Source organism: Plasmodium berghei (genome assembly GCF_900002375.2).
Source record: "Plasmodium berghei ANKA genome assembly, chromosome: 12".
Classification (NCBI taxonomy): Eukaryota; Apicomplexa; class Aconoidasida; order Haemosporida; family Plasmodiidae; genus Plasmodium; species Plasmodium berghei.
The window spans coordinates 745,700-770,962 of record NC_036170.2 but is presented as its reverse complement, the minus strand read 5'-3'; the positions used below and the strand labels follow the sequence as shown (position 1 = coordinate 770,962).

At 20.8% G+C, this 25,263-nt stretch overlaps 6 protein-coding genes across 6 annotated transcripts; 3 read left to right on the top strand and 3 right to left on the bottom strand.

Annotated features, from left to right (window-relative positions):
- Nucleotides 1-248: 248 nt before the first annotated feature.
- On the bottom strand, nt 249-826 carry PBANKA_1220000 (conserved Plasmodium protein, unknown function; the record flags this gene model as incomplete). The annotated part of the gene is made up of 2 exons (XM_034566264.1): nt 249-457; nt 583-826. 2 exons carry the CDS (start codon nt 824-826, stop codon nt 249-251), a joined length of 453 nt encoding a protein of 150 aa, XP_034422878.1.
- A 1,289-nt stretch (nt 827-2,115) lies between these two features.
- Nucleotides 2,116-5,650, top strand: PBANKA_1219900 (Cg7 protein, putative; the record flags this gene model as incomplete). Its single annotated transcript, XM_034566262.1, has 2 exons — nt 2,116-3,870; nt 3,995-5,650. 2 exons carry the CDS (start codon nt 2,116-2,118, stop codon nt 5,648-5,650), a joined length of 3,411 nt encoding a protein of 1,136 aa, XP_034422877.1.
- Nucleotides 5,651-6,934: 1,284 nt separating this feature from the next.
- PBANKA_1219800 (Cg2 protein, putative) lies at nt 6,935-14,191 on the top strand (the record flags this gene model as incomplete). Its single annotated transcript, XM_034566261.1, has 1 exon — nt 6,935-14,191. The coding sequence occupies one exon, from the start codon at nt 6,935-6,937 to the stop codon at nt 14,189-14,191; it is 7,257 nt and encodes a 2,418-aa protein (XP_034422876.1).
- Nucleotides 14,192-14,834: 643 nt separating this feature from the next.
- PBANKA_1219700 (glutaredoxin-like protein) lies at nt 14,835-15,581 on the top strand (the record flags this gene model as incomplete). Its single annotated transcript, XM_034566260.1, has 1 exon — nt 14,835-15,581. One exon carries the CDS (start codon nt 14,835-14,837, stop codon nt 15,579-15,581), a length of 747 nt encoding a protein of 248 aa, XP_034422875.1.
- Nucleotides 15,582-16,274: 693 nt separating this feature from the next.
- PBANKA_1219600 (cg1 protein, putative) lies at nt 16,275-19,388 on the bottom strand (the record flags this gene model as incomplete). The annotated part of the gene is made up of 1 exon (XM_034566259.1): nt 16,275-19,388. The coding sequence occupies one exon, from the start codon at nt 19,386-19,388 to the stop codon at nt 16,275-16,277; it is 3,114 nt and encodes a 1,037-aa protein (XP_034422874.1).
- Nucleotides 19,389-21,291: 1,903 nt separating this feature from the next.
- PBANKA_1219500 (chloroquine resistance transporter, putative) lies at nt 21,292-24,461 on the bottom strand (the record flags this gene model as incomplete). The annotated part of the gene is made up of 13 exons (XM_034566258.1): nt 21,292-21,368; nt 21,491-21,545; nt 21,686-21,730; nt 21,826-21,918; nt 21,999-22,055; nt 22,161-22,211; nt 22,361-22,443; nt 22,587-22,662; nt 22,837-22,908; nt 23,031-23,163; nt 23,283-23,376; nt 23,485-23,835; nt 24,371-24,461. The coding sequence occupies 13 exons, from the start codon at nt 24,459-24,461 to the stop codon at nt 21,292-21,294; spliced, it is 1,278 nt and encodes a 425-aa protein (XP_034422873.1).
- Nucleotides 24,462-25,263: the final 802 nt, after the last annotated feature.

The following is a 25,263-nucleotide window of genomic DNA, read 5'->3' as shown; positions in this document are numbered from 1 at the left end:
ATATTGCAGGCAAACATAAGTTTATTTGTTTTGTCTTTATGCATGTATGCAAACGCATATAATTAAATAAATAATTTTTTTAATTAAAAAATATTTAAAAACTTGTTAATTTTTTTAACTTTAATTTTTGAATTAAAAATAATTTAATGGAAAAATGAAACGAAAAAGAAAATCATAATAAACTAGCTATAAAATTACGGTAAAAAAAAATATAAATATTTAATATATTTGAATTTCATATTTTTTAATTAATAAGAACATAAAAAAACATCCGAATCTGCATTTTTTATGTTAATATCAATATAGTCATTTACTATTTCAAAATTAACATCGTCTAAAAATACAATACCTCGTGTTTCAAGGACTTTTAAATTATTTGAAACAATGCCTTTTATACCGATATATTTTGATTGGGTTTGAAAATTGGAATCTTTAATTATACAATCAACACAATTACCTAGGAAAAAAAAAAAAAAAAAGTATTCTAAATATAACTTAAAATATTTATGTGTGTAATTAAAAAGACGATTGTTGGATATTTGTTCCGATTATATTTTTTTCTTTATAAAATTTATAATTTACCATTAACAGATTTCAAAGTAATTATATCTTCATGTTGATTTATAATTTCTCCTATAAAAAATATATCTTCATTTATAAATTCTGATAAATATTTTTCTGAAATTAACCTGCCTACTTTATTTTGTACAAATATACCATTCTTATTGTTCAAATTTTCATCATATTTTTCAAGGGTATTATTTCCATCAGTTTCATGTATTTGATCGTTATAATGTGTACTATCCATAAAATAATTATCGTTCATTTTGTTTACTCACTTAAGTGGACTTTATATATTTAGGTCTGTGTTATTTTCTATATAATATTTATAAGCGACATAAAATGTAAATAAAAGGAATACAAGATGGTATGTATACTTATATGAAGTATATATTATTATTTATATCGCGATTGTATTTATCTTTTGGGGTTGAATATTGAAAAACGAAAGGATGCTCTTTCCTTACAATATATGAATATACATAGGTTGCTATTTAATTATTTATTTTTTTAAATAGTAAATGTGTCATTTTTTTCTTAAATAAAATTAAATATCAAACTCTTTTCAACTATGCAATAAAATTTTTATTCAATTTTTTAAATCGAAAGAAATAACACACACAAAAAAAAATAACCAAGGATATATTATTCTTTCTTTTTTTATGACTAATTTATAAGTAAAAGTCCCCTACTTTGAACAAAATAAATTATTTTATTTTTTGTATATTTTTATTGCAATACACTTTTATTTAATTATGGCTCGCTATTCCTTTCATATTAATGAATTATTTTATAATTTGTCACATAAATCGTATATAAGAAAAATATATAAATATACATGTGCTTATTATAATATGTCATACTTTTTTTTTCCCTTATTTTTTTTTTTTTTGTGTATTTTTGTTATAAATACAGTATACTATATAAATTTTTGTAGGTATGCATTATGAATATACTTATAAATTTAAGTAATTTATTTTTGAGTTTTTTTCTTAAAAAGAAATCGAAAAAATATATCTCATCATTTTCATCTTATGAGTAGCTATTGTATATATCCGTATATCCATAATTATTTTTATTTTAGCATATTAAATTTATATGTCCTTATTTATAAATTTTATGTGTTTTGGATAATTGTGCTTAAATCATATTAGATTATATTAAGGTGGCATTTCTGTATTACACATAATTGTCTCGTTTGGGATTTAAAATATACATAAATATGTGTTAATATATATATTTGTGTCTGACATTTTACCTTTTTGTTTTTTCTAGACCATTTTTTACTCCCTAACTTGTGCTAATTTTCTATTCGTTTATTTTTTCTTGTCTACTTTTTTTATATTTGGCATTCATTTATTAATAATATGGATACTTACATAAATTTAGCTATGTAGGCATCACATATATGAATTTTTTTTTTCTTTCTCGCTCTCTATATATATATGTTATACACCTTTACATTGTGATGGTATTTTACTATTTTTTTTTAAGAGTAAAAAATAATAATATAAAAAAAGGGGAATACCAAAATAATAAAATGCGTAGAATGCAATGGATGGCGACGAAGTTGTGTGTGTTCATATGAACTTGAAGTTTTTAATTTTTAAGAATATAGAAAAAAATGAAGATAATTATTTGTGTAATGATTTTATAATAGATTTAGCTGATGCTGAAGATATTGAGTCTAGTAATATTTCGAAAGGATATTTTATAAAAAAGTTCCATGAATTTTTACAAAAAAAAAAAAAAAATGAATATGAATGTGTTATAAATGGAACAATAACAGAAGTTGCAAATTTTTTTTTTCAGAATATCGAATTGTTTATTAAAATAAAAAAAATACAATACGAAATAGAGAATAAAATTGGGGAGCTCAATAAATATGAGAAAAACAAACAAGGCGAAGATACGGATTACACATTTACTAATAAAGATTTTGGTATAAATAAAAATATAATAAATTTAATAAAAAGTATAGATGTACAAAATGATTTAAATTTTGAAAATAATGATAATATATATTTTAAATGTTTATTTAAAGATTTAATAAATAATTTTGAATTTATTGAAAATAAGCAATATGAAAATATAAGTAATTTTTATATATCTAACAATTTAATTTTTTCCATAAATTTAAAATTTGAAGAATATTCTATATATAAAAATTATATGGAATATGAAAAAAGAATAAATTGGACAAATAATTCATATTTTTCAAGATATCCAAATAATGAAAATGGAAAAAATATTCGTAATATGAATAATAATATGTATACAGAAAAGACAGAAAATAAAATTAACCACATATTAAATATATTTAATTTTAAAAATATATTTTTTTTATACATTAATTTTGATCAATATAAAAAAGAATTTTTTATAGATAACGACGTTGAAGTTAGTGTAGGAAGCATTGTTCATAGCATAACCCCTAGTTCATGTATAGATGAAAACGAACATGATAACATAAATAATAAAATAGATGATGATCCGGATAATATTCATATAAAAAATAATAACGAAAAGTTTAATGATAATATATATAATAAGAATAGTATTGGATGTCATTTTTCTTTAATTTTTGTTGATAAAATAAAAGAAATAAATGATTATTTTTTAATTAATGATATATATATTTATGTTAATAAAATGCAATTGGAAGTAGATAAAAGAGCACTATTTTTTCAAAAAAATATCCATATTAACAAAAATGATGATAATGAAAATTATATAAATAAAAAAAAAGACACATTGGAAATTTATTCCGATTTTAGACAAATTTCTTATGATTTAGTTACTTCCTCTAATTCTATACCTAATCTAAAATTCAAAGCTACAATTATCTATTTCCCTTTAAACTCAGATTATAACAATACTAGATCCGGTATTGACGATAATTATAATTTTACAAACATACAACAAATAATGGCTGCCCCAAATGATCAAATTACCACATCACATCATAGAATACATCAAATCGATGAAGTTAATAATCAAAATTTCTCTTTTGGTAAAGGGCATAAAAATGTGTGTGAATATTTTGGTATAAATAAAGAAAAAACGATAAATAATCGAACAAGTAATATAACAGGAAATTGGGAATTACCTATAATCCTTGACAAGAATGATAATATAATTGTTTGTAATATTTTTTTATCAGCTATAAGTTGTCATATTCTTGAACTTAGTAATATATATGCGGAAAAAAACAAAAATAAACAAAATAAATTTTTTATCAAAATGGAATCTAATATAATGGGGAATAGTTTTGTATCCCCTTTATATATTTTTGAGGAAAACAAAAAGGTAAAATTCTTAAATTATTTTAAAAATATAAAAAATAGAAATTATTTATATTGTCAAACAGAAATATTTCATAGTTATATTGTCTTTTTTCTATTTTTATTGGCATTTCTTTTGGTATTTTTAGATTGAATTAAAAAATTGTCACCTGGATTCTGAAGTAGAATTGAAAGGGAGCGAGCTATTGTCATATTTTGAAAATAAAAAAATTTTGTTCGAATTGTCAATCAAAGAACAAGATAATAATATAAACATAGGGAAAGGCGAGTTTAATATAAAAAATATACTTAACGAATTAAAAGAAACATTGGAATCTGAAAATAATAAGGGTTATTATAAACAGAAATTGAGCATATCTCTATATTTGAATGTATTTAAAGAAAAGTATTTAACCTCTGAAATAGATTCCGAAATATATTTTAGCATAAAGGATAAAAAAGACAATATGGCGGAAAAAAAAACAAATTTGGTGGAAAGCAGATTGCGTGTATATGAAAATTCAATTCACAATCCTATAATTAACGAATGGAATGATGAAACGGGTAACATACCATCTAATATATATGAATTTAAATTATGGAAAGAAAATGAAGAAAAATTAATGAAAGAAGTACTTAAAAAAAAAGAAGAAAATTTAATAAAAAAATTAACAAAAAAATATGAACAAATGGAAAAAGAAAGGAAAAATGAACTAGAAATAAAAAAAAATAAAGTTAAAGAAATTATAATAAAAATGAAAGAAGACGAAATAAATATATTAAATAGTAGAAATGAATTAAAATTAAAAGATCAAGAGTTAAATAGTGAAATATCAAATATAGAAAATAAATTAAAACAAGTAAAACTTGCTTATGAAAAATCTTTAAGTAATTTTAAAAAAAGCATAAGACATAACAACTTAAATGATATCATATTAGAAGAAAATAGTGTGTTGAAAACAAATTATAAAAAATTGAAAAATGATATAAAAAATTTAAAAAAAGAAAATGAACAAATGAAAGAAGTGTTAAGCAAATATAATAATAAAGATAATACAATTATAAGTAATAAATATTTTCACGAGTTAAAAAGAACAAAAAATAATGACGAAATAAGTGATGTGAAAAATATGAATACTAGCCAAATTGAAAATTATATTAAAAATATAAAAAAAAATAGAAAACTTATATTAAACCTTTTAAAAAATTTTGTTCTAAATTTTGAATATATATATGATCAAACATATAATGAGAAACTCGAAGATAATTTCCGTTCCCTCTTAAAAATTATTAATCAAATTAAAACTATTATTAATAAAGAAATAAAAAATGATCAGCCTTTACTCAGTGATTTTGAAAATACAATTGAAAACGAAAGTGATTTTTATTTGAAAAAAAACGAAGAACAAGATAAAACCAAAAAGGGTGAAAATGAAAACTATGAAAATGATGGAAACAAATTTGTAAAAGATAAGGGTGTAATAAATAAATATTATAATAAGACAAATTATTTTACAGAATTAAAAAAAAAAGAAACATTTTATGATTCAAATGATGAAGAAAATCAAAATAGTAACTACAAACTTACTAGGCTTATTCCGAAAGGAGAAAAAAAACATACCAATGAAATAAAGCCAAGTGTTGTAGAAGATTCTAACAAAATTGTAAATGTTAACAAAGCAAAAATTGCTGAAAATCTGAAAAGTGAAATAAACAGATTAATACAAAATGGTATATATAATGAAAATGATCAAATAATTATTAATATGAAAAAAAAATTAAATTCTCTCATTTTAAATATTTAAAATGTAGATTTACAAGAAAGTGAGAAGACATATAGGAGGGTATGTATAATCGAATAATCAAAAATGAAACCCATTCAATTATTATAAGTATTTCCCCATTTTCGATCATATACTTATGTTACCATACTATATGGCAATTTGCTCACTCCCATTTTTTAAACGTAATAAAATGAGAGTGTGCTTTCTCGAAATGCATTTTTCCACTTGTTTTTTTTTTTTTTTTTAAGTTTGAAATATCTTTTAATTTGACGTATAAAATAAACATTTTGAAAAAAAGGAAAGCCTTTTTTTATTTTAAATATTTGAAATAATTTTTATGTATTATTATTTTTTTTGATGAATTATATTTTTTTCTAGTTTAATATATAGGTATGATATTATATTCCTATATATGTAATATAATATTCACTAAATATAGCCCAAATTTATAGTCGTATAATATACAGAAAAAATTGTAAATATGTAATCCTCACGTATTCATATCGCACTGTTATATAAAGCCGCATAAATATAATGTGTATATTTTTAATACTAATTGAATTGGAGCTTAAATGTTTTTTTTGCTTTATTTTTTTTCTGTTTTTTTGAGAAATAACTTTCGCACATATACTATATATATAATATGCTGCTTACATTGATTTTTCTCACTTTTTTTCGCATTACTACCGTTTTTTTTAATTATTATTTTGGATTTTTTTCATTAGGTTTATTTTTTTATATAATATTTATTTTTTTTGTTTTCACACTTTGTACTTTTTTTAAAACGTACAAAGAATTATATACAAATGTAATGCCAGCTTATATGGCTTTCGTAATTTTGTTCTTATTTCTCTTTTTTTCTATCTTTTTCTTTTAATATATACTAACTTGATAATATATCGTGCCCAGTAGAAATTGCTTTATAAATCGACATTTTCTAAAAAACATATTAACACATGTGAATTTTATTTGGCTAAATAATAAGTATTCAAAAATTTTGATATATACCATGCTGTATTTCTCAATGTTTAAACGTATAAAAAGAAAAAGTTATTATATTTTATTTTTTGTTTTTTGTGGGTAATTAAAACCGTATAATATTATATACATGTGAATAACAATAAATATACAACACTAATGTATTTATAAGAAAAAAAACAAAAATAATAATTGGTTATATTTAAAAAAAAAAAATTAACTATTTAGAATAAAAATAGCAAAACAACACATGTGCATATATCCCTATGCTCCTATATGATAAATTTGAAATATAAATTGTAATGTGAAAATAAAGAATTAGGGAAAATGAAGCAACAAGACGAAGAAGATGGCGAATATGGAGAATATAAAGGAATTAATTATTCTCTAATTATAAAAAAAGTTTTGAGAAGGTCAATAAATGATTGGAATGTGTTTTGTCAAAAAGTAGAAAATGACAATGGAAATAATTTCGACTATTTAATTAGTGCTTTGATACAATACTGTAGACATATAAGAGAGTGTTATTTAAAAATTTTAGAATTAGAAAAATATAGAGAAATGCATAAAGATATTGTTGAAGTAATAAAACATATATTATATTTTAAAGAAAGTTATAATGAATTAAAAACAAAATATGAATATGATATATATTTATGTAAATTAAAAACATTAAATTTACAATTAAATCAGAATAATGTTTTGTGTGCATTAGACTTATTATCCACAAAAAAATATACAAGATTTCCGATACTTTTTAAACAAATTCTAAAATCACCTTTTGATCCGGTTGTGCTTGAATTAAATAAATATCAAATACAAATTTTAAAAAAAAAAATTATAGATGAGTTTTTAATTAATTACTATATATCAAAAATACCAAAAGAAAAAGTTAATTTTAAATTTTCTCAAGGCTTGGTAGAATTAGAAATAATTAATCAAGTAATAATAAAATTTATTACAGATTTTTTAACATGTACTATAATAGATGTTAATATATTATTTTTAAATGATATGAATCTTCATATTTCACATAACTACAATTTGATGGTTTTGATTAATTATGCAATTATGAAAAGACGATTAAATAAAACTAATCATATTATTGGAGAAGGCGATACTTCAAATCATAGTCAAATATTTGAAAATGATAATAATTTTATTAAATATCCTAAGAAAGAAGTTTTAAAAAATAATATAAGTATGTCTGATACAACAAATACAGATTATTCAGAATTTAGTGAAAATGATACATATGAATCTTCATTATCAGATAGTGGAAATAATATGCAATTGATGTATAGTCCCCCCCACAAACAAATAGGTGATATATTTTATAGATATAATAAAACAAAAGATATAGGAAGCATAGAAAGCTATTATAAAAATAATAAGGGAAAAGAAAAAGAACTTGAGCTTTCGGATATATATTATGAAATATATAAAACTAGCAATTTTTATTGTAATACTCAAATTTTAGAATTTTTTAAAGCTTACTTAAATCAATATAATTCATACAATTATATAAAAAAACAATTTCAAATTTATAAAAAATATAAAAAAACAAATAAAGTTGAGTCTACTCCCTCTTGTTATAATTATCATATAGATGATTCCAATTGCTTACTTTATCTAGACATATATTTATATGATGCCGAATTTAGAAAAGAATTATACAATTTTTTTGAAAAATATAAAATATCCATATTAAATGAAAATAGTGAAAAAAAAATTATATTACAATTTATTTTAAATAACAAAAATGGGAATGTAAAAATTAAGTTATGGCCATTTGATTATTTTAATAAATTGAATAAAAAGAAAAAAAAGGAAATACAATTCGATAATATTTTATCTTATTATGAATTTATTATGTGTTTATTTTTGAAAAAAAAAATAAAAACGATGTGTTCTTATAATCCTTTGTATATTCATCTTGAAACTTGGATTTCAAAAGTCTCGGCTTGTTTAACATATTTTTTGTTTTCTATACTTAAAATATTTTGCACAAAAACTACAAAATTAACCATAGAAAAATATATTACTATTCAAAATAAATGTGGAGCAAAATTAATAAAACGGGACCATACACAAACATCAGAGCATTCATATTTAGAGAATACAACTACATATAATGAATTAATAACTGATTATTTTTTTGATATTAACACTATTGAAAAAAATATACAATGTGTAGAAATTTGCAAACTTGGAAAAAAAAAGAGTAGCATGCTTAGTATTGAAGAGGTTAGTAAGAATGCGTCAAAAGAAATAGATGAAGAGGATCATATTTGCTTGAAAAATAAACTTGAAATAATGGAAGTGAAGAAAAATAAAAATGATGAAATTTTATACATACTAAGATATACATTTTATGGACAAAAAATTGATTTATTTATGAGTAACCAAAGTGATAAATATATATTTAAATGTTATTGGGATATTATTTTTCTGAATGTAATTAGTTTAGAATACAATTTAAAAATAATAATATATATAATATATTTGTTAAGATGTTATTCAAAGTATATATATTTATATAATTTATTAAAAGAAAAATTCAAAAATAATATAAAACCAGGAACAAGTTTCCCCTTTGAATTAAACATTGGAAATTTATATCCAAATCTTCTTTTTTCAAAATTAAAATTACACGAATTTTTAAAAAAATACGACTATTCATCAAACATAGTTTTAACAAATTTTATTGAGCAATTTTTTGAGCATATTAATTTTTTTTATTATCTATCTTCGAAAAATGGTAGTAAAATAAAATGCATGGATACTGAGCTTGAAGAGGGTATTAAAAAGGCTATATATGAAAATTTCCAAAAAGATAATGAAAAAAATGAAAATGAAGATATTTTTGATAAACAGTCAGGAGAAGCAAAAGCAAATTGTGAAGATCAAGGATTAAAAAAAGACAATGAAAAAAAAGGGAAATATAGAAATAATTTTTTTTCTACATTTTATTTCAAATTATATATAACTGGTAGTGATATTCCATTTTTGCTATGCATTTTTATTGAAAATAATTTTATATTTCACACATCTATTGTTGTATCCTTTGGAAATTCATATGAAACGGAGGGTAAAAATTTAGATAAAAAAAATAAAATAAATGAAGAAAACCAAAAAGACCATTCAAAAAAAGGTGTAAATAATTATTTTATAATTCCTTTAATTCATAAAAAATGCTCAATTGATGATAATGTGAATTGTTATTTTGATGGTTTGAAGAAAATGATAGTATCTTTTTCAAATATGCTCATATCTTTACAGAAAATTTTGCAGGTTAATTTTTATTGTCCAGTTTTGTCCCCATTCAATTGCGAACCCGAAGATATAACTGAATCGATTCCAAATGAGGGTAATAAGATTGAAAATTTTGAAAAAGAGGTGCTACAAAATCAAGAAAATGCTGAAGAGATACTTGGGTATATCAATGATGAAATTTACAAACGAAACAAAAAAAAATGGGAAAGCAGATCAATAGATTTAGAATACTTTATAAATCGAATAAGTGGTGAAAATAAAAAAAATGAAGATGTAGATGTAAAAGATGAACGGATCAAAAATTTCATGCTACAATTTTATTGCCAATTAAATGATGAATACGATATAAATAAAGAGTATATAACAAATCATAGAAAAGATAATAAATTTATATTCATAATAAAGATAAGTATACATGGTTCCTTTTTTTTTAAAATCCCTATAAAGAGACAAAAAAGATATATTAAAATTGATGGTTTTCATAAAATGGAAAATAAAAATTTGGTCACTCTTTTTTATGGAAGCATAGTTGTAAACATGAAAATAAAAACCCTAGAAATAGACGATAAAGAAGAGTTTGAGAAATTATATGAAGAATGGAATGTAGAAAATAGCAAAATAGAGAATAATAATTATGATAAAAAAAAAAATTGTGTATATGGAGAAGAAAAAGAACAGAAACAGTTATCTGAGGAATCAAATAAACAAATTGAATTTTTGAATAATACAATAAAAGATTGGGGTTTATTAAAAGAGATCCATATAATTTTAAATGGCAAAAATAGTGTGTCAAAAATTTTGGATATGTTTTCAGTTATTATCAAAAGTATGTTTGTTATAAATTTGCTCACGGAGTTATATTACATTGAAAAAATGATAACTCCAACTTTTATAATTCGGAATTCGCATTTAGCTAATATAGATATTATGTATTTGTGTAGTTATGATAGCAATATAGTATGTTCTATTTTTTTTGATATTTTTGGTGGAAGGGGTAGAGACATATCTAATGTTAATTATAGTAACCTTAGATATTGCAAACAAAATAAAATTAATCAGGATATGAATAAAAATGGAAATATCGAAAATAATTTAATTAATGAAGATTTATTTGAGTACTCAGATATACTGAATAAATATGAGCATTATAACAATAATGAAAATGAAAAAAATGAAAACCAAAATAATAGTATAAATAAAAGTTATGAAAAAATATTAAAATCTCTATTATTTATTAATATATGTTTTAATTCCTATAATGAATATATTAATAAAATATATTTAGGAGAAAAAGAAAATTTTAATATATATTTAAAAAAAAAAAAAAATATTTTTGATTTGCTAAAATTAATATCTTTAACTTTTGAGTTCCATTTAAATTTACACATTTTAATTAATAAAACAAATAATTATTTGAATAAAGAATATTTTTTAAGTCAAGTTATTACAACTAATCTTTTTGAGATATATTATATAAATTTAATGACTATAATTTTACAATTTAAAAAAGAAAATGACACATCTATTGATACCAAAAAAACAAGTAATAATATTTATGATGAAAAAAAAAATTCGAATATTGATGAACTGTCTTTTTATGTAATTCTACATCCTGAAAATTTTTCAAAAATCGTTATAATCCCACATTTTAGTAATAATTCACCAGATAAAAATGAAAATTGCAATTTTATAATTAATAACTTTTTCAAAAAAAGTGAAATATTTTCCGAGCTCAGAAAAACAAAAATGACTGATATGTTTACTGATACAGATGACTTGTCCTCTTCTCCTAATAAAAATATTACATCTTCAAATTTTGTACAAACTAATAATATATCAAATGATAGTGAAAATAATTTATTACCTGTTTACCCCGATCAAGCTTCTAATCAATTATCCAATAAAATTGATAAAGAAAAAGATAATTCTTTTATAGCTTATAAAAATAATAATAATAATATTATTATTGATAATTTAAATGTTGAAGATTTGTTTGTTTTTTTATTTTTAAAATTTTGTATGATAATAAATTTTCAAAATGAACAAAATTATGATGAACCTTATGATTACACATTTAATCAAACAGAAAACAAAACAACAAATAATTTTAAAGATTTAAAATCGAATTATAAAAAATATAAAAGCTATAATATCTCTAATGATGAAATGAGTAATGGGTTTTTTGAAAAAGAATTGGAAATATTTGAAGAATATGATACATTTATAAATAATGTTAAATATATGTTTAAACTCAAAAATAATATTATAATTTCCAAAATCGATTTTTTTCGTCCAACATTTTTATATGCAACATTATATACACTATTAGAATTCATAGTAAGTTTAAAAAAATGGCTTATTATGTTTGATCATTTAAAACTGGAATATGAAAATTTTACATTATCTCAATCTACCCTTCCAAATGTTTTTCAATATATGAGTGCAGCTAAACGCCAATCATCTAATCAAGAAATATCACAAGGAAAATCAAATGATAAAAATAGTAATATATATATACATCTAGTTTGGTTTATTTATAATATAAAAACATTACATTTAGAAAAATTAGAAAATAAAGATGAACAAAATAATAAAAGATACTATGGATGTTTTCATGGTGATAATAAGGAAGATATTGATTTAAATCACATAAATAATTCTAAGGAACTAGAAAGTAGAAAAATTAAAAAATTAAAAATAGAACAAGTCGAAAATTTAGGAGATGTTTCAAATGAAAAAACAGTTAAAAAGAAGGAAGAGAACATAATCGAAAACGAGATAAAATTGAATAAAAGTTCCGAAGTTATGATAAATATAAATAAAAGAAAAGAGGAAAATAAAAATATTTTACACATGCTAAATGATCGTATTAATATAAGTGAAATAAATACCGAAAAGTTATATTATATGATAAATGCGTATTCTTATAATAATAATAATATATTTTTAAAAAAAAATCAAAAAAAAATTATTAAAAGAAATTTTATAGAAAATGTGTATCTTTTTCAAAAACTGAGACTAAAAAAATGGGATGAAAGAAAAGTGATACTTAAAAACTTTGACGATAAATTAAAAAATGAAAATGATGACAATAGTAATAATAAAAGTTACAAATATAATAATAATATGAAAATAGATATAAATATGTATGCAGATTTTTCAAATAATTTGAAGGTCATAAATGGGTGTGATATACATTATTTATTAAATTCATTTGTCGTATATTTTGAGAATATCGGAGAAGAAATAGAAAAACAAGATTCATGGTTTTATCGCCAAAATGCTATAAGTGATAATACAAACCTGTGCGAACGTTTTATTTTAAATGAAAACAATATTTTAAAAGAAAATTCAAAATTAAATTCAGCACTCAATATTATTTATAAATATATACGTATATGGTTATTCAAAATGCGAGATAATAATATTATATGTTTTTTTAATACAATTAATCAAATAATATATAACCAAAAAAATATATGCGAATTCTCATCTTTAGTCTTTAATTCTGTTTTATCTTATGAAGAATATTTAAAATTTTGGACTTTGAAAAACACAAACTATAATTTTTCGATGCCATTTATAGAAACAGAATTTTTTTCTTCTGATGATAAAGTGGATAAAATGAATTCACAAATGGATAAAAAACAACATTTTGTGAAAATGAGGAAATTTAAATTTGTTGAATATATAATACCTTTCAAAACCCCTATTCAAAATTACATGACATATAGAGAAGTAGTAAGCAATGCAACGGATCGTGTAATAACTGATAAATCAATAACTGATAAAACAATAACTGATAAATCAATAACTGATAAAACAATAACTGATAAGTCAATAACTGATAAGTCAATAACTGATAAAACAATAACTGATAAATCAATAACTGATAAATCAATAACTGATAAGTCAATAACTGATAATAAAATGAAGGGATATGATAAAATTACAGTTAAATACAAAATATGGAAATATATGCCATGCCCATTTAAGGAAATATATATAGATCATGAAAAACAAAAATTTATTTCCCTCAATAAAAACGAATCTATTAGCTTAACTTTTAAAATAGCTTCTATACCTGTTAAAAATTTAAAGGAAGTTTACATAAATAATGATTCATATATTAAATTTCTTATTTATAATAATATTGATTTAAATTTAGCTCATCAAAAAGTTATGCAGATATTACAAGCTTATAATTTGATGCCAAATTATTCGCTAGTTGCTTCACAAACGATTTTGCACTCAGAAACATTTGATATATTATTGAAAAATTCGAATAAGAAGGAAAACGTAAATTAAAACGTAGAACATAAATTAAAACGTAAATTAAAACCTAAATCAAAACATAAATTAAAACCTAAATCAAAACCTAAATTAAAACCTAAATCAAAACATAAATTAAAACATAAACTAAAACATAAATTAAAACATAAATTAAAACATAAATTAAAACATAAATTTATGGAAGGAAAACTACATTAAATTATATTAAAAGTTTAATCATTTTTTTTTATTCATATATGGCTTGGAAAGGGGAAAAATAAATGTATTTTTAATATATCTTTTATTTAATTTCCACCGAAAAAAGTGATGCCTCTCTTTCATCGAATAGGCTTCATATATACATTACATGATCATTAAATTTTTACATGCATGTGCATATATTTGTAGATATATTTTTTTTTACTGCATGTTTATGTAAATTGACATTGTCAAAATGTCTAAAAAAACGAAAAGAAATAATTTAAATAATTCTCCAATTTTGAACAATCATATCAACTAAATGTGTGCTTGTATTTTTTTTTTATTTTAACTATGTTTAAATTTAATTAAACTTTTTTTTTTTTTAAAAGTTCAATGAAAAGGAAAAAAATAAACTATGTAATATTAATGGTATATAAAATGAAATCCAAAAACCAGTATAAAAAAGAAAAATAAAAGAATGAGTAAATATAAAATAGCATCATATATGATTTGCTGTTATGGCGCTTTCAGAATTTATTTAACATATAAAAATTATTTCCTCGAACAAAATTTGCATCAATCTAATAAATTGTTAAGTATTAAAAACAATATGCTTACTTTTTGTGAAAGAATAAACAATAATACAAAGGAATATAATAACACAGTGTTATTAAATAGTAATGTATTAAATGAAAACAACCTTATAGAATATCAAAATAGTTTTAAACAAAATGGAAAATATCACAGAAAAAAAGATATAGTATTTTCAAACACAGAAATTGTACCTGTTGAAATGGAGGAAAATATAAAATATACTAAAAAAGAAAATCTTAATAACAATTTATGTGATATGAATAATAATGAAATAGATTGTAAAAACATGGAACAAAAGGAATTTAATAGTGAATTAAGTCAAAATAATATTGACTTAATTGAAAATATATTAAAAAAACATAAACTAGTTTTATTTATGAAAGGAACAGCTTTAAATCCATTCTGTAAATATAGCAAATTAGCAATAAATATTTTAAAATTAAATAAAGCAAAAGAAATATATACTGTAAATATTCTAAATGACGATATGTTAAAACATTCTTTAAAAATATATTCTAATTGGCCTACATTTCCTCAATTATATATAAATGGGAAATTTGTAGGAGGAATAGACAAAATACAGGAATTACATGATAATAAAAAACTTCAAGAAATGTTACAAACTATGTAAATTATATTCATTTTAATTTTATTTATAAAACAGAATTTTCACAATATATGATTAAGTTCTGCATTTTGTTATGGCGTTGCGTGTGTGCAAATGTATATATATATATTAATTTATTTTTTTATTTATTATTTTTTTTTATTATTAATACAAATCTCATATCTTGAAATTACAAGATTTATGCGAATAAGTCGAAGCTTTTGAGTTTATAAAACACACAGGAGTATTAAAGTGACCATAAATAAGGTCTTTAGCACCCTGTTGTTGCTATTTTCGATAGCGTATTTTTTTTATAGTATATTATTTATTTTTATGTTTTTTATATGGTTATTGGAAAACATCTAAAAAGTGAAAAATAAAAAAATAAAATGCAAAATAATGAGCATAAGTATGTATAAATATAGAAAAGGTAAAAAATAAAGCATATAAATGTGAACATTGCTCGCCTAGTAATTCGAATTAATAAATTTGTATGGAAAATTATAAAAATAAGATGGTGAAATAATCACAATAAAACGCTATATTTACCTGTGCACATGCATATATGAAATTTGTAGTAAATAAAAACATCAAAAAAGTGATTATGAGCATGTTACATAACAAATAATTAAAGCGGAATTAATCTGTGGATATTATTATAATTTTGAGCGTTTAAAATACCAAAAAATAAATAAATGAAAGACAAATGAGGGGAAATTATATAAAACTGAAAAAGTCATAAGGGAAAAGCTTCCATATAATGTGATTTTTTTTTGGAATGTAGAAATGAAAGAAATCGTTATATTTTTCAAAAAAATGATGCAAATATTTACTATAAACCATTTGATTGCTATATACCAAACTTGATTCAGGTACATATGCAAAATATAATTTTTGATCATTTTGTGGATATGACTTTAAAACCTCATTTTCCTTTTTACCCAATTGAATATTATAATTGTGATCATGAAAATTGTTTTTTTTTTCATTTAATAAATTATTTGTTTCTAAAATATTATGACCAATATTATTGTTAATATGCTCCGTTTCTTCATTATTAGTGCTAACTAAAATAAGATAGTGCACAGAATTTTGATATTCAATCGGATATTCGGAAAACAGTTTTTTTTTCCAATTATTAGGAGCAAAGCAAATATAATCCCAACTAATAACTACTGCATGATAATTCCAGTATTTATGTTTAACTATATTTCCAATATGAAAAATTGGGCTATTTTTATAAACTCGATTTCTTATATAGTTTCCTAAAGCAAAATCATAACTTTTTCCAAATTCAATTTTTCTATCTTTAGGTAGACCTTCTAAAAAGACAAAATTATTATTATTATTATTATTATTATTATTATTATTATTATTATTATTATTATTATTATTATTATTATTATTATTATTATTATTATTATTATTATTATTATTATTATTATTATAATTATTATTATTATTATTATTATTATTATTATTATTATTATTATAAACGTCATAATAATATATATTAGTGTCATTATTAATATAATTATAATTGCTTAATAATTCTTCATGACCATCACTATTTTTTTTTAAATTATTTGAAATTGTTTTTTCAGAATTTATATCTTGATGTTGATTTTCTGTATTTTTGTAATGTCTTTTATGATTATATAGAATGTTATTATCTTGGGGTTTTGAACTTGCTGCATTTAAATTTTTGAAGCATTTTATAACATGTTTTTTGGCTTTTATTGCAGTATGTAATGTTGGGTGGGCACAAAAATAGGGAGATGCTATATGTACATAATAATGGCATTCTGATGTTGTATAAATTTCAACAACTTTTGTATGTAATTCATTATTATAGTGCAATGAGCAGACAAAATAAATGGTGGTTATATAATCATATATCTCATTTAGTGAAGTTTTGCATTTTCCTCCTTTTAAATCTATAGATAATACCTTATAAAAGTATTCAGAATCTATTTTTAGTGTTTCATATGGTTTATCTATCATATATGTACTAATATAATGTGTTTTATTTAATTCTGAATAATAATTATTTGAAAATAATTTATAAAAAAAAAAGTCGTAAAATGAACTATGTGATATTAAACTATCTGCTTTATTGTTTAATGGGGTAGACAAAAATGGATCTTTTAATGTTTTTGATGAAGTATGTGTTATATTTTCAAAATTTGTAGAATTTTTTTTATTCTGATAATTTTTGTGAGCAAAACTTTGAGAATTTGTTTGCATTTTTGATGTGATATGATTTCTATAAATTTTATTAATTTCTTCCATTTTTATATAATAATAATTTTCTTTGTTTGAATTGTAATTTTTTTTTAATACTGGGAAAATATCATATGCTTTTTCATAAAATGGAATACCTTCATTTGTTGAAACAGAAGAGAGACCTAAAGGAATTATAGGATATTCTATATTTCCATATTCTGTTTTTTTATATTTAATAACACTATTAGGTAAACATACTTCATATATATAGTCGTCATTTTTTACAAAAGTGTAGCATTTATTTATTATGTTTCTTAATAAGAAATGATTAGGGGGATTTATTTTATCTGTATAATTACAAAACATATATGCACTCAAAGTTATACGATATATATGTTTTATATTTGGATATAATGAATTTATAATTTTATTTAATTTGTCTTTTAATGTTTTATAATACATACTACTATAAGTATAATAGCTAAATGTTTTAAAAAAATAAATTTCATTATCCATTTTTTTTAAAATTATGTTATATAGTTTTGACAAATTTGTGTTAGTATGTTCATATATTCTAAATATTAACGGGTAATAATTTTTATCTAATTTATAAAAACTATTAACTTTTAAATTGTTATTCCCACATATATATAATACCTCAAACATATATTCCCCATCTGTATAATATTGTACAACTGTATTATTACTAAATAGTAAATCACTATTAATTAAATAGAGTGATGTAGATGTATGCTGTTTAAATTTATTTAAATTATTATTTGCTATGAAAAATATATATTTATTTATACATAGTTTTAATATATTTTCATTATATGAAAATATTTCAATACACGAGTTATCTATAGATAACATCTTTCCTTTTATTATATGGTTTTTGACTCCCGTATTATCATTTATATTTTTATATATTCTATTTTTGTGGTATACATTTATTTTATGTTTATAAAAAATATAATCATATAATTTTTCAAATCTGCATTTTAGTTTGTTACTTATATCTACCTCTTTATTTTGATACCTTTTTTTATAATGAAAAGTAGACGCATCATTATCTTCATTTTTGGGGTTTTTTTTTGTCAAATTTTTATCACCACCTTTGTATTCACTAGATTCATTATTCGTATTAATAATATTATCCTGACTACCAAATGAAATACTTTTGTTTTCCATATCTTCAATATCATTTCCATTATTAGAGAGACTAGTTGTAATATCCTGCGTTGAAGCTATCGATATTTCATTTTCAAACTTTGAATAAATTTCATAATTTAATCTATTATTTGCATATTCTAAGAGGTAATTTTTTTTTAGTTTTTTTTGTACATAATTATTGAAATCATTAAATTTTAAATTACTAAACAAAAATTCATTTAAGTTACATATATTTTCATTATCATCATTGTTTGTTTTAGTTAATAGGCATATAAAAGAGTCATTACCAATTGTTATATTTGTGTATTTTTTATTCCTAGGTATATTAAGTAATTCACTAGGTACACTATAATCTAATTGTATTTGATATTTTGTATTTAATATGCATAGACATACTAATATATTTAACGATAATACAAGATATATAAGCATTTTATTATAATTGCATATTATTATATAATAAATTATTTAACAATCCATCAATTATATGATTTAAAAAATAGGTGTGTATTGATATATTTGTTTTTCTCCTTTTTTTTAGCAATTAAAAATAATAGCTATATAGGAATATACATTTTTTTAGTTTTACAGTTTCTTTTCTTTTTATTTCATTGAATGAACATACTACGACACGTTGTTTAAATTATATCATTAAAGAGAAAAACATATATATATTAATAATATATGGTGATATATTCAGAATTATTTAAAAGGTGTATATATTTTTTTTTCAAGTTTGCATTTTATTATTTTAATAATTAGTTACATTATTCCATTTTATTTTTATCTTATAATTTATGTAGATATCTTATGTTTGACGAGTTTACAAATTTTTATATATACAGTAATAAAATGGTGGATATTTTTGAATATAACTCAATTTAACTATAATTTTATTTAATTATAACCTACGTAAAATATGGGCCCTTTTATATATCCTATTTATTTATTTGCTTGCCTATTAGTTTTACTCATTCGTTTTAGTTATTTTTATTTTTTCTGTCCCACAATTTATAATTTTATATGCATTATATTATTCATTATGTAATATGCCATATATTATTTTTAAGATCTTTTATAAAACATAAAAAAATATATTAAATGCGCTCCATTTTTTTTATAGTAATGACGTTATGGCAGCGTGTTGCCAAATTAGCTTTATACTGTATATATGAGCATATTGTGAAATTTATTTTTTATTTTTTTTGGATACCTTTTTATAATTTTTTAAATACGTATATAATTATATGTATAATTACAAAAAAAAATTATGCATTCGAATTTGGATAATTATATAAGCTTTTGAATAAATTTATATATTTTGAACTTTATTATATTTTATGTTCATTTTTTTATAATATTACCAAGATAAATATATATTTTTCTTGGGTTGAAAATATAAACATTTAATACATTATATTATACATTCTTAATATAACGTGATTATCTATAATAAATGAGAAAATGTTTTTTTCTTTCAATTTAAAACAAATATTTTGTTTTTAAATAAATTATTCATTAAAAAAAATGATGATATACACATAATTAAAAGAAAGAGAAAAGAAATATGATAAAAAAGAAAGATTTATGAAATATATGGCGAAAGATATTTCAAAAATCTTAGCATAAGGATTCTTATATTTTTTAATTAGGAGTTAAAATCTTGATTATATTTTATTAAAATAATAAAACAAGAAAAAAATATAATTGTAATGTCTTCTAAACAACGAGCATGCTCTCTATACATAGGCAAATAAGGATATAAGACAAAAGAAAATATAAAAAAATAAAATAATAATTTCTCTACATTTATATTTTTTAAGTCTTTTTGTATGCCCACATACATCATTATATATATCCGAAAAAAAAAAAAAAAATTTAAGAACCTTGTGTGCACATTTAAAAAAACTTTTTTATTTTATTTCCTTTTTCTTAAAAAAGATGATTAAAGTTAAAAAATCTTTGGTAATCTGATTTTTTAATGAATAATATAAAGGCATATAACAAAATAAATTAATTCATATAAAATATTTTTTAAAAAATGAAAAATTCACAAAAGGAACAAACGGTCATAATTTATATATAATAGCAGAACATCAGTATAAGTTATAATTTACAAAATATGTATTAATTTCATGTATTTGAATATTTAAAATGTAACACATGATTTTCATAAAAAAAAAAACATAAATTTTATGATATAAATATTTATGAATAAAAATAAAGTATTACAATCCAAAAAAAAATAATACATATATTTAATTATTAACATACTTCTTTATAACTTTATGTGGCATTTACAAAAATCATTTAAGAAATAAAAATGTTGTATCAATTATGCCCTTGATGTTTCTATAGAAGTTAATTCTGCTTCGGAGTCATTGCTATTTTGTGATTTTATCACTTGTTTTTCTACATTGAAAAAAAATAAAAAATGTATTAATGAGGTGTATACATAATATAATGCATGTAGACACACAATATATGTATAAATGCAAAATTAAACTTTGATTTATATTATTTTTAAAACGAACTTTCTAATATTATATTTCCAATTCTGTAAATTATTGTTCCAAATAAGTAGCCAAACTGTAAGGAAGAAAAAATATATTAAGGAAGAAAAAAAATATTAAGGAAGAAAAAAAATATTAAGGAAGAAAAAAAATATTAAGGAAGAAAAAAAATATTAAGGAAGAAATTATTCAGAATTTTTATTTCATAATTCTTACCAAAGTAAGAAAATCCAATATTCTTGGTTTTCTTACAGCATCGCCCTATATAGACAAAAAAAAACATTATTTGTCAAAATAAAAAGTAAAAATAAGGGGAAAATATTTCGAATTTTTTTTTAAGTTATAAAATATTTTACCGCAAGAAATTTAAAGTAATAAGCTATTGTTATGGCTGGTCCTTGTATACAACTAACAATGGTGTATGTCATTGTTGAAAATTTATCAATTATCTAAAAAGAAAAAATAATAATAATAAATTTATGTGTTTTTTTCAGCTAAATTATGATGTGTACATTTTTTTTTTCCTTACATAGCAAGCAAGTAAATTATCACATATGTTGAAAAAGGAAAATGTTATAAAGGTTTTCTGAAAAAAAAATAAAAAAAATTATATAATTTTGTTGAATATATTACTTTGCATATTATATTTTATTCGTTATTTTGTTTTGTTTGTTTGATAAAAATTTATTACCCATGCTCCCTCACAGTTGTCACACATTTTGACCATGCCAACACCACAGTTCTATAAAAAAAAATAATATACAAAATTAATAATAAATATAATTGTGTAAATCTATTAAAATATATACAAAAAACGGGTTATATATTATAAAGCAACAATTGAATAAAAGTATATAAATTTTATCTTAAGAGTGCAAAATTATGCCCTACCTCAACAATTGTATTTTCTCCATAAAATAAACATCTTAATCCGTTATTAATGTTTGTACTCATTTCAGAGAATGGCATATAAACTAAAAAAAAAATAAGAAAATAAAATAAATAAAAAAATAAAAATAATAACTATTTTGCAGACGGTAAGCTAACTAAAAAATGATACTATTAATACTGAATGCTACTATTTTTTTCGAATGAACTAAAATTTTATTTGCATTACTTTCTTTCAAAAATGGAATATTATAGACTGGTAAAACTAAAAGGGAGGTAAAAAATTGGAACAAAACGACCATAGCCTAAAAATTTTAAAATAAAAATGACAAATTAAAAATTGTTAGGAAAATTTTAGCAATAGTGTGATTATAAGCGATGCATTAAATTTAGTAAATCGCCCTATCGCCATTCTAGTATTCTATGTTATTTTTTGTTATTTTTTTTCGTGCACACGCCCGATTTGGCATATTCCTTACATTCAATCTTAGGATATTTATTTTGTGTTTTTTGAAAACAACTTCCCTGGTCATGTTTGAAAAGCTTAAAGGCTATAAAATGAAAATTGAAAAATATAAAATATTGATAAAAAGCAAAAGAAGTATGCATATATATTAAGCATGTGCCTAAATATGTATTTACAGAGTATTCGTTGGTATATTAATAAACTTACTATTAAGGCAGAAATCATAATTAAGTTAAAAATGATTGAGTTTTCACCTTGTGTTTCAAAAGATAAAAAAGTTTCTACAACGGCTATAGTAATAAGTATAATGAATGCTCCCAAATAATTAAATAAGTGATATCTAAGGATAACAAAAAAGTAATATTAATAAAATGTATAAATTTTAGACGATTGAAATTTATCGATATTGCTATAAATACACGTATAATATTTCCCATTTTTCAATTTCGATTTTTTTACCGATATCCAAGAAACATGAAACAAAAATACATATTAACTGGAATAATCAATTGCATTATAAATGATTGAATATTTCCCGTTGTTCTTGTGAGACCTTAAAGAAAAGAATAATCATAAGTGCGTATATATATGCATATGTGTAGCAAACATGTGGCATTTTAAAGGTTATTGTATTATTTTAGGGATAAAAAAATTGGCATACCAATCATACTAATTATAACTGTAGAAGCATCTAATAATGAGATAAGGAAAAACTGCCATCCAAAATTTTTTTGACTCTCATTTTTATATACAGAAGAACTTGACGTTTTACGATAAATAAAATATAATAATTGGAAAACTATAATACAAATAATATTGTGTGTTTCTGAAGTAACAAAACTATAATTTCCCATCTTATTCAGGGTTCTTTTTGCAAAAACTTTATTCATTACACAAACACATAAATATAATATACTTAGTAAATAAACATAAACATTATTTTTCATTTCGTTTCCGATTATTTTGAAAAATCTTTTGACACAACTTCTTCCTGAATTATTTCCTATTTCACCTACAAATATATATATTATAATAAATGGAAAATATATGTATGTTTTCTATATCTGGAATATGCTAATATATATATGTATCAGCACATTTATTGTTATCATAATATATTTTATTAATAACATAAATAATAAGTTTAGGGTAACTCGTGCTATATAAGGTGTAATATTACTACCAAATCGCTACCCTCTTAACTTTTTTGTTAAATTTGAGAAAATTTTGTCAAATATGATTAAGCCACGTTTAAATCTCAAACATAAATGTTTGGAAGGGTTATAAGAAAAACAAAACGAACAAGTATAAAAACAAGACAAAAAAACTATAATTGAATCACTAATAATGTGTCAAAATACAAATTTAGTTAATCATAGTTTATTTTTCCTTCCAAATTTAATAATTAATTTGTTCGCATTTCAATTTGTTTCTCTTATAGCGCCCTTATTGTTTGCATTCGAGCTTAATTGTTTGACCTTTTTCTATTAATTTGTTTCGTTTCCTCTTTTTTCTTTTCATCTTTTTTTATTTTATTTGATTATTACTTCCATTGGTTATTAGGCTGTCCAATTCTTTATAGCGATCATCATTTTTCATATTTTTTTTTTTGTTTTTTCCTTTTTTAATTCCTGTCATTATCAATACACTGATTTAATATATTTAAAAAAATTGATATATATGTATATGCCTTCGTGTTTTTTTACATATAATTATATAACTTATATTAGGTATATAATATACAATTTTTTCAATATATTATTTTATTATCAATGTAATATTATATATTTAGATAGTGAACTAGTTCATCTATCTATTATATATGTAACCTAATATTAGGGAGTATATTTATTTATTTAAATTAGTATAAACTCTTATACTATATAAAATAAATTAATATAAAAAAAAATTAGAGCATTGTAATGTATTATTATAATTGGTTATATATATTTTTTTAATATATAATATGATGGTATTCAAAATAGAATATTGATGTTTTCCATAAAAAATTATTATTATACTATATATAATAGTTCAAAAAAAAAAATTATAAAAATAATATAAAAGCCGATTTTTTTTATAGTTTTAAAAATATCAAGGAAATCAATATGAATGATTATAGTAGTTATTATATGCATATATTAGAATTTTATTATCCATAAAATTATTTTTCCCATTAATGTAAGCACTTCTATAGTCAGGTCTTATTTTTTCTAACACTTAGGATTATTACTTATATAGGGGCATTTTTTTTATATATAATAAACATAATATATATTGTTTTCCCTATATAATATTATTATTATTTTTTTATACTCAATTGCTATACGGGAATTCTCATCATCTATTTATATTATATTGGTCGACTCCTATAAAACAAACAATTTTATTCCCCCTATAATAATAATATATAGCATAGGCGAATATAATATATTTTTTA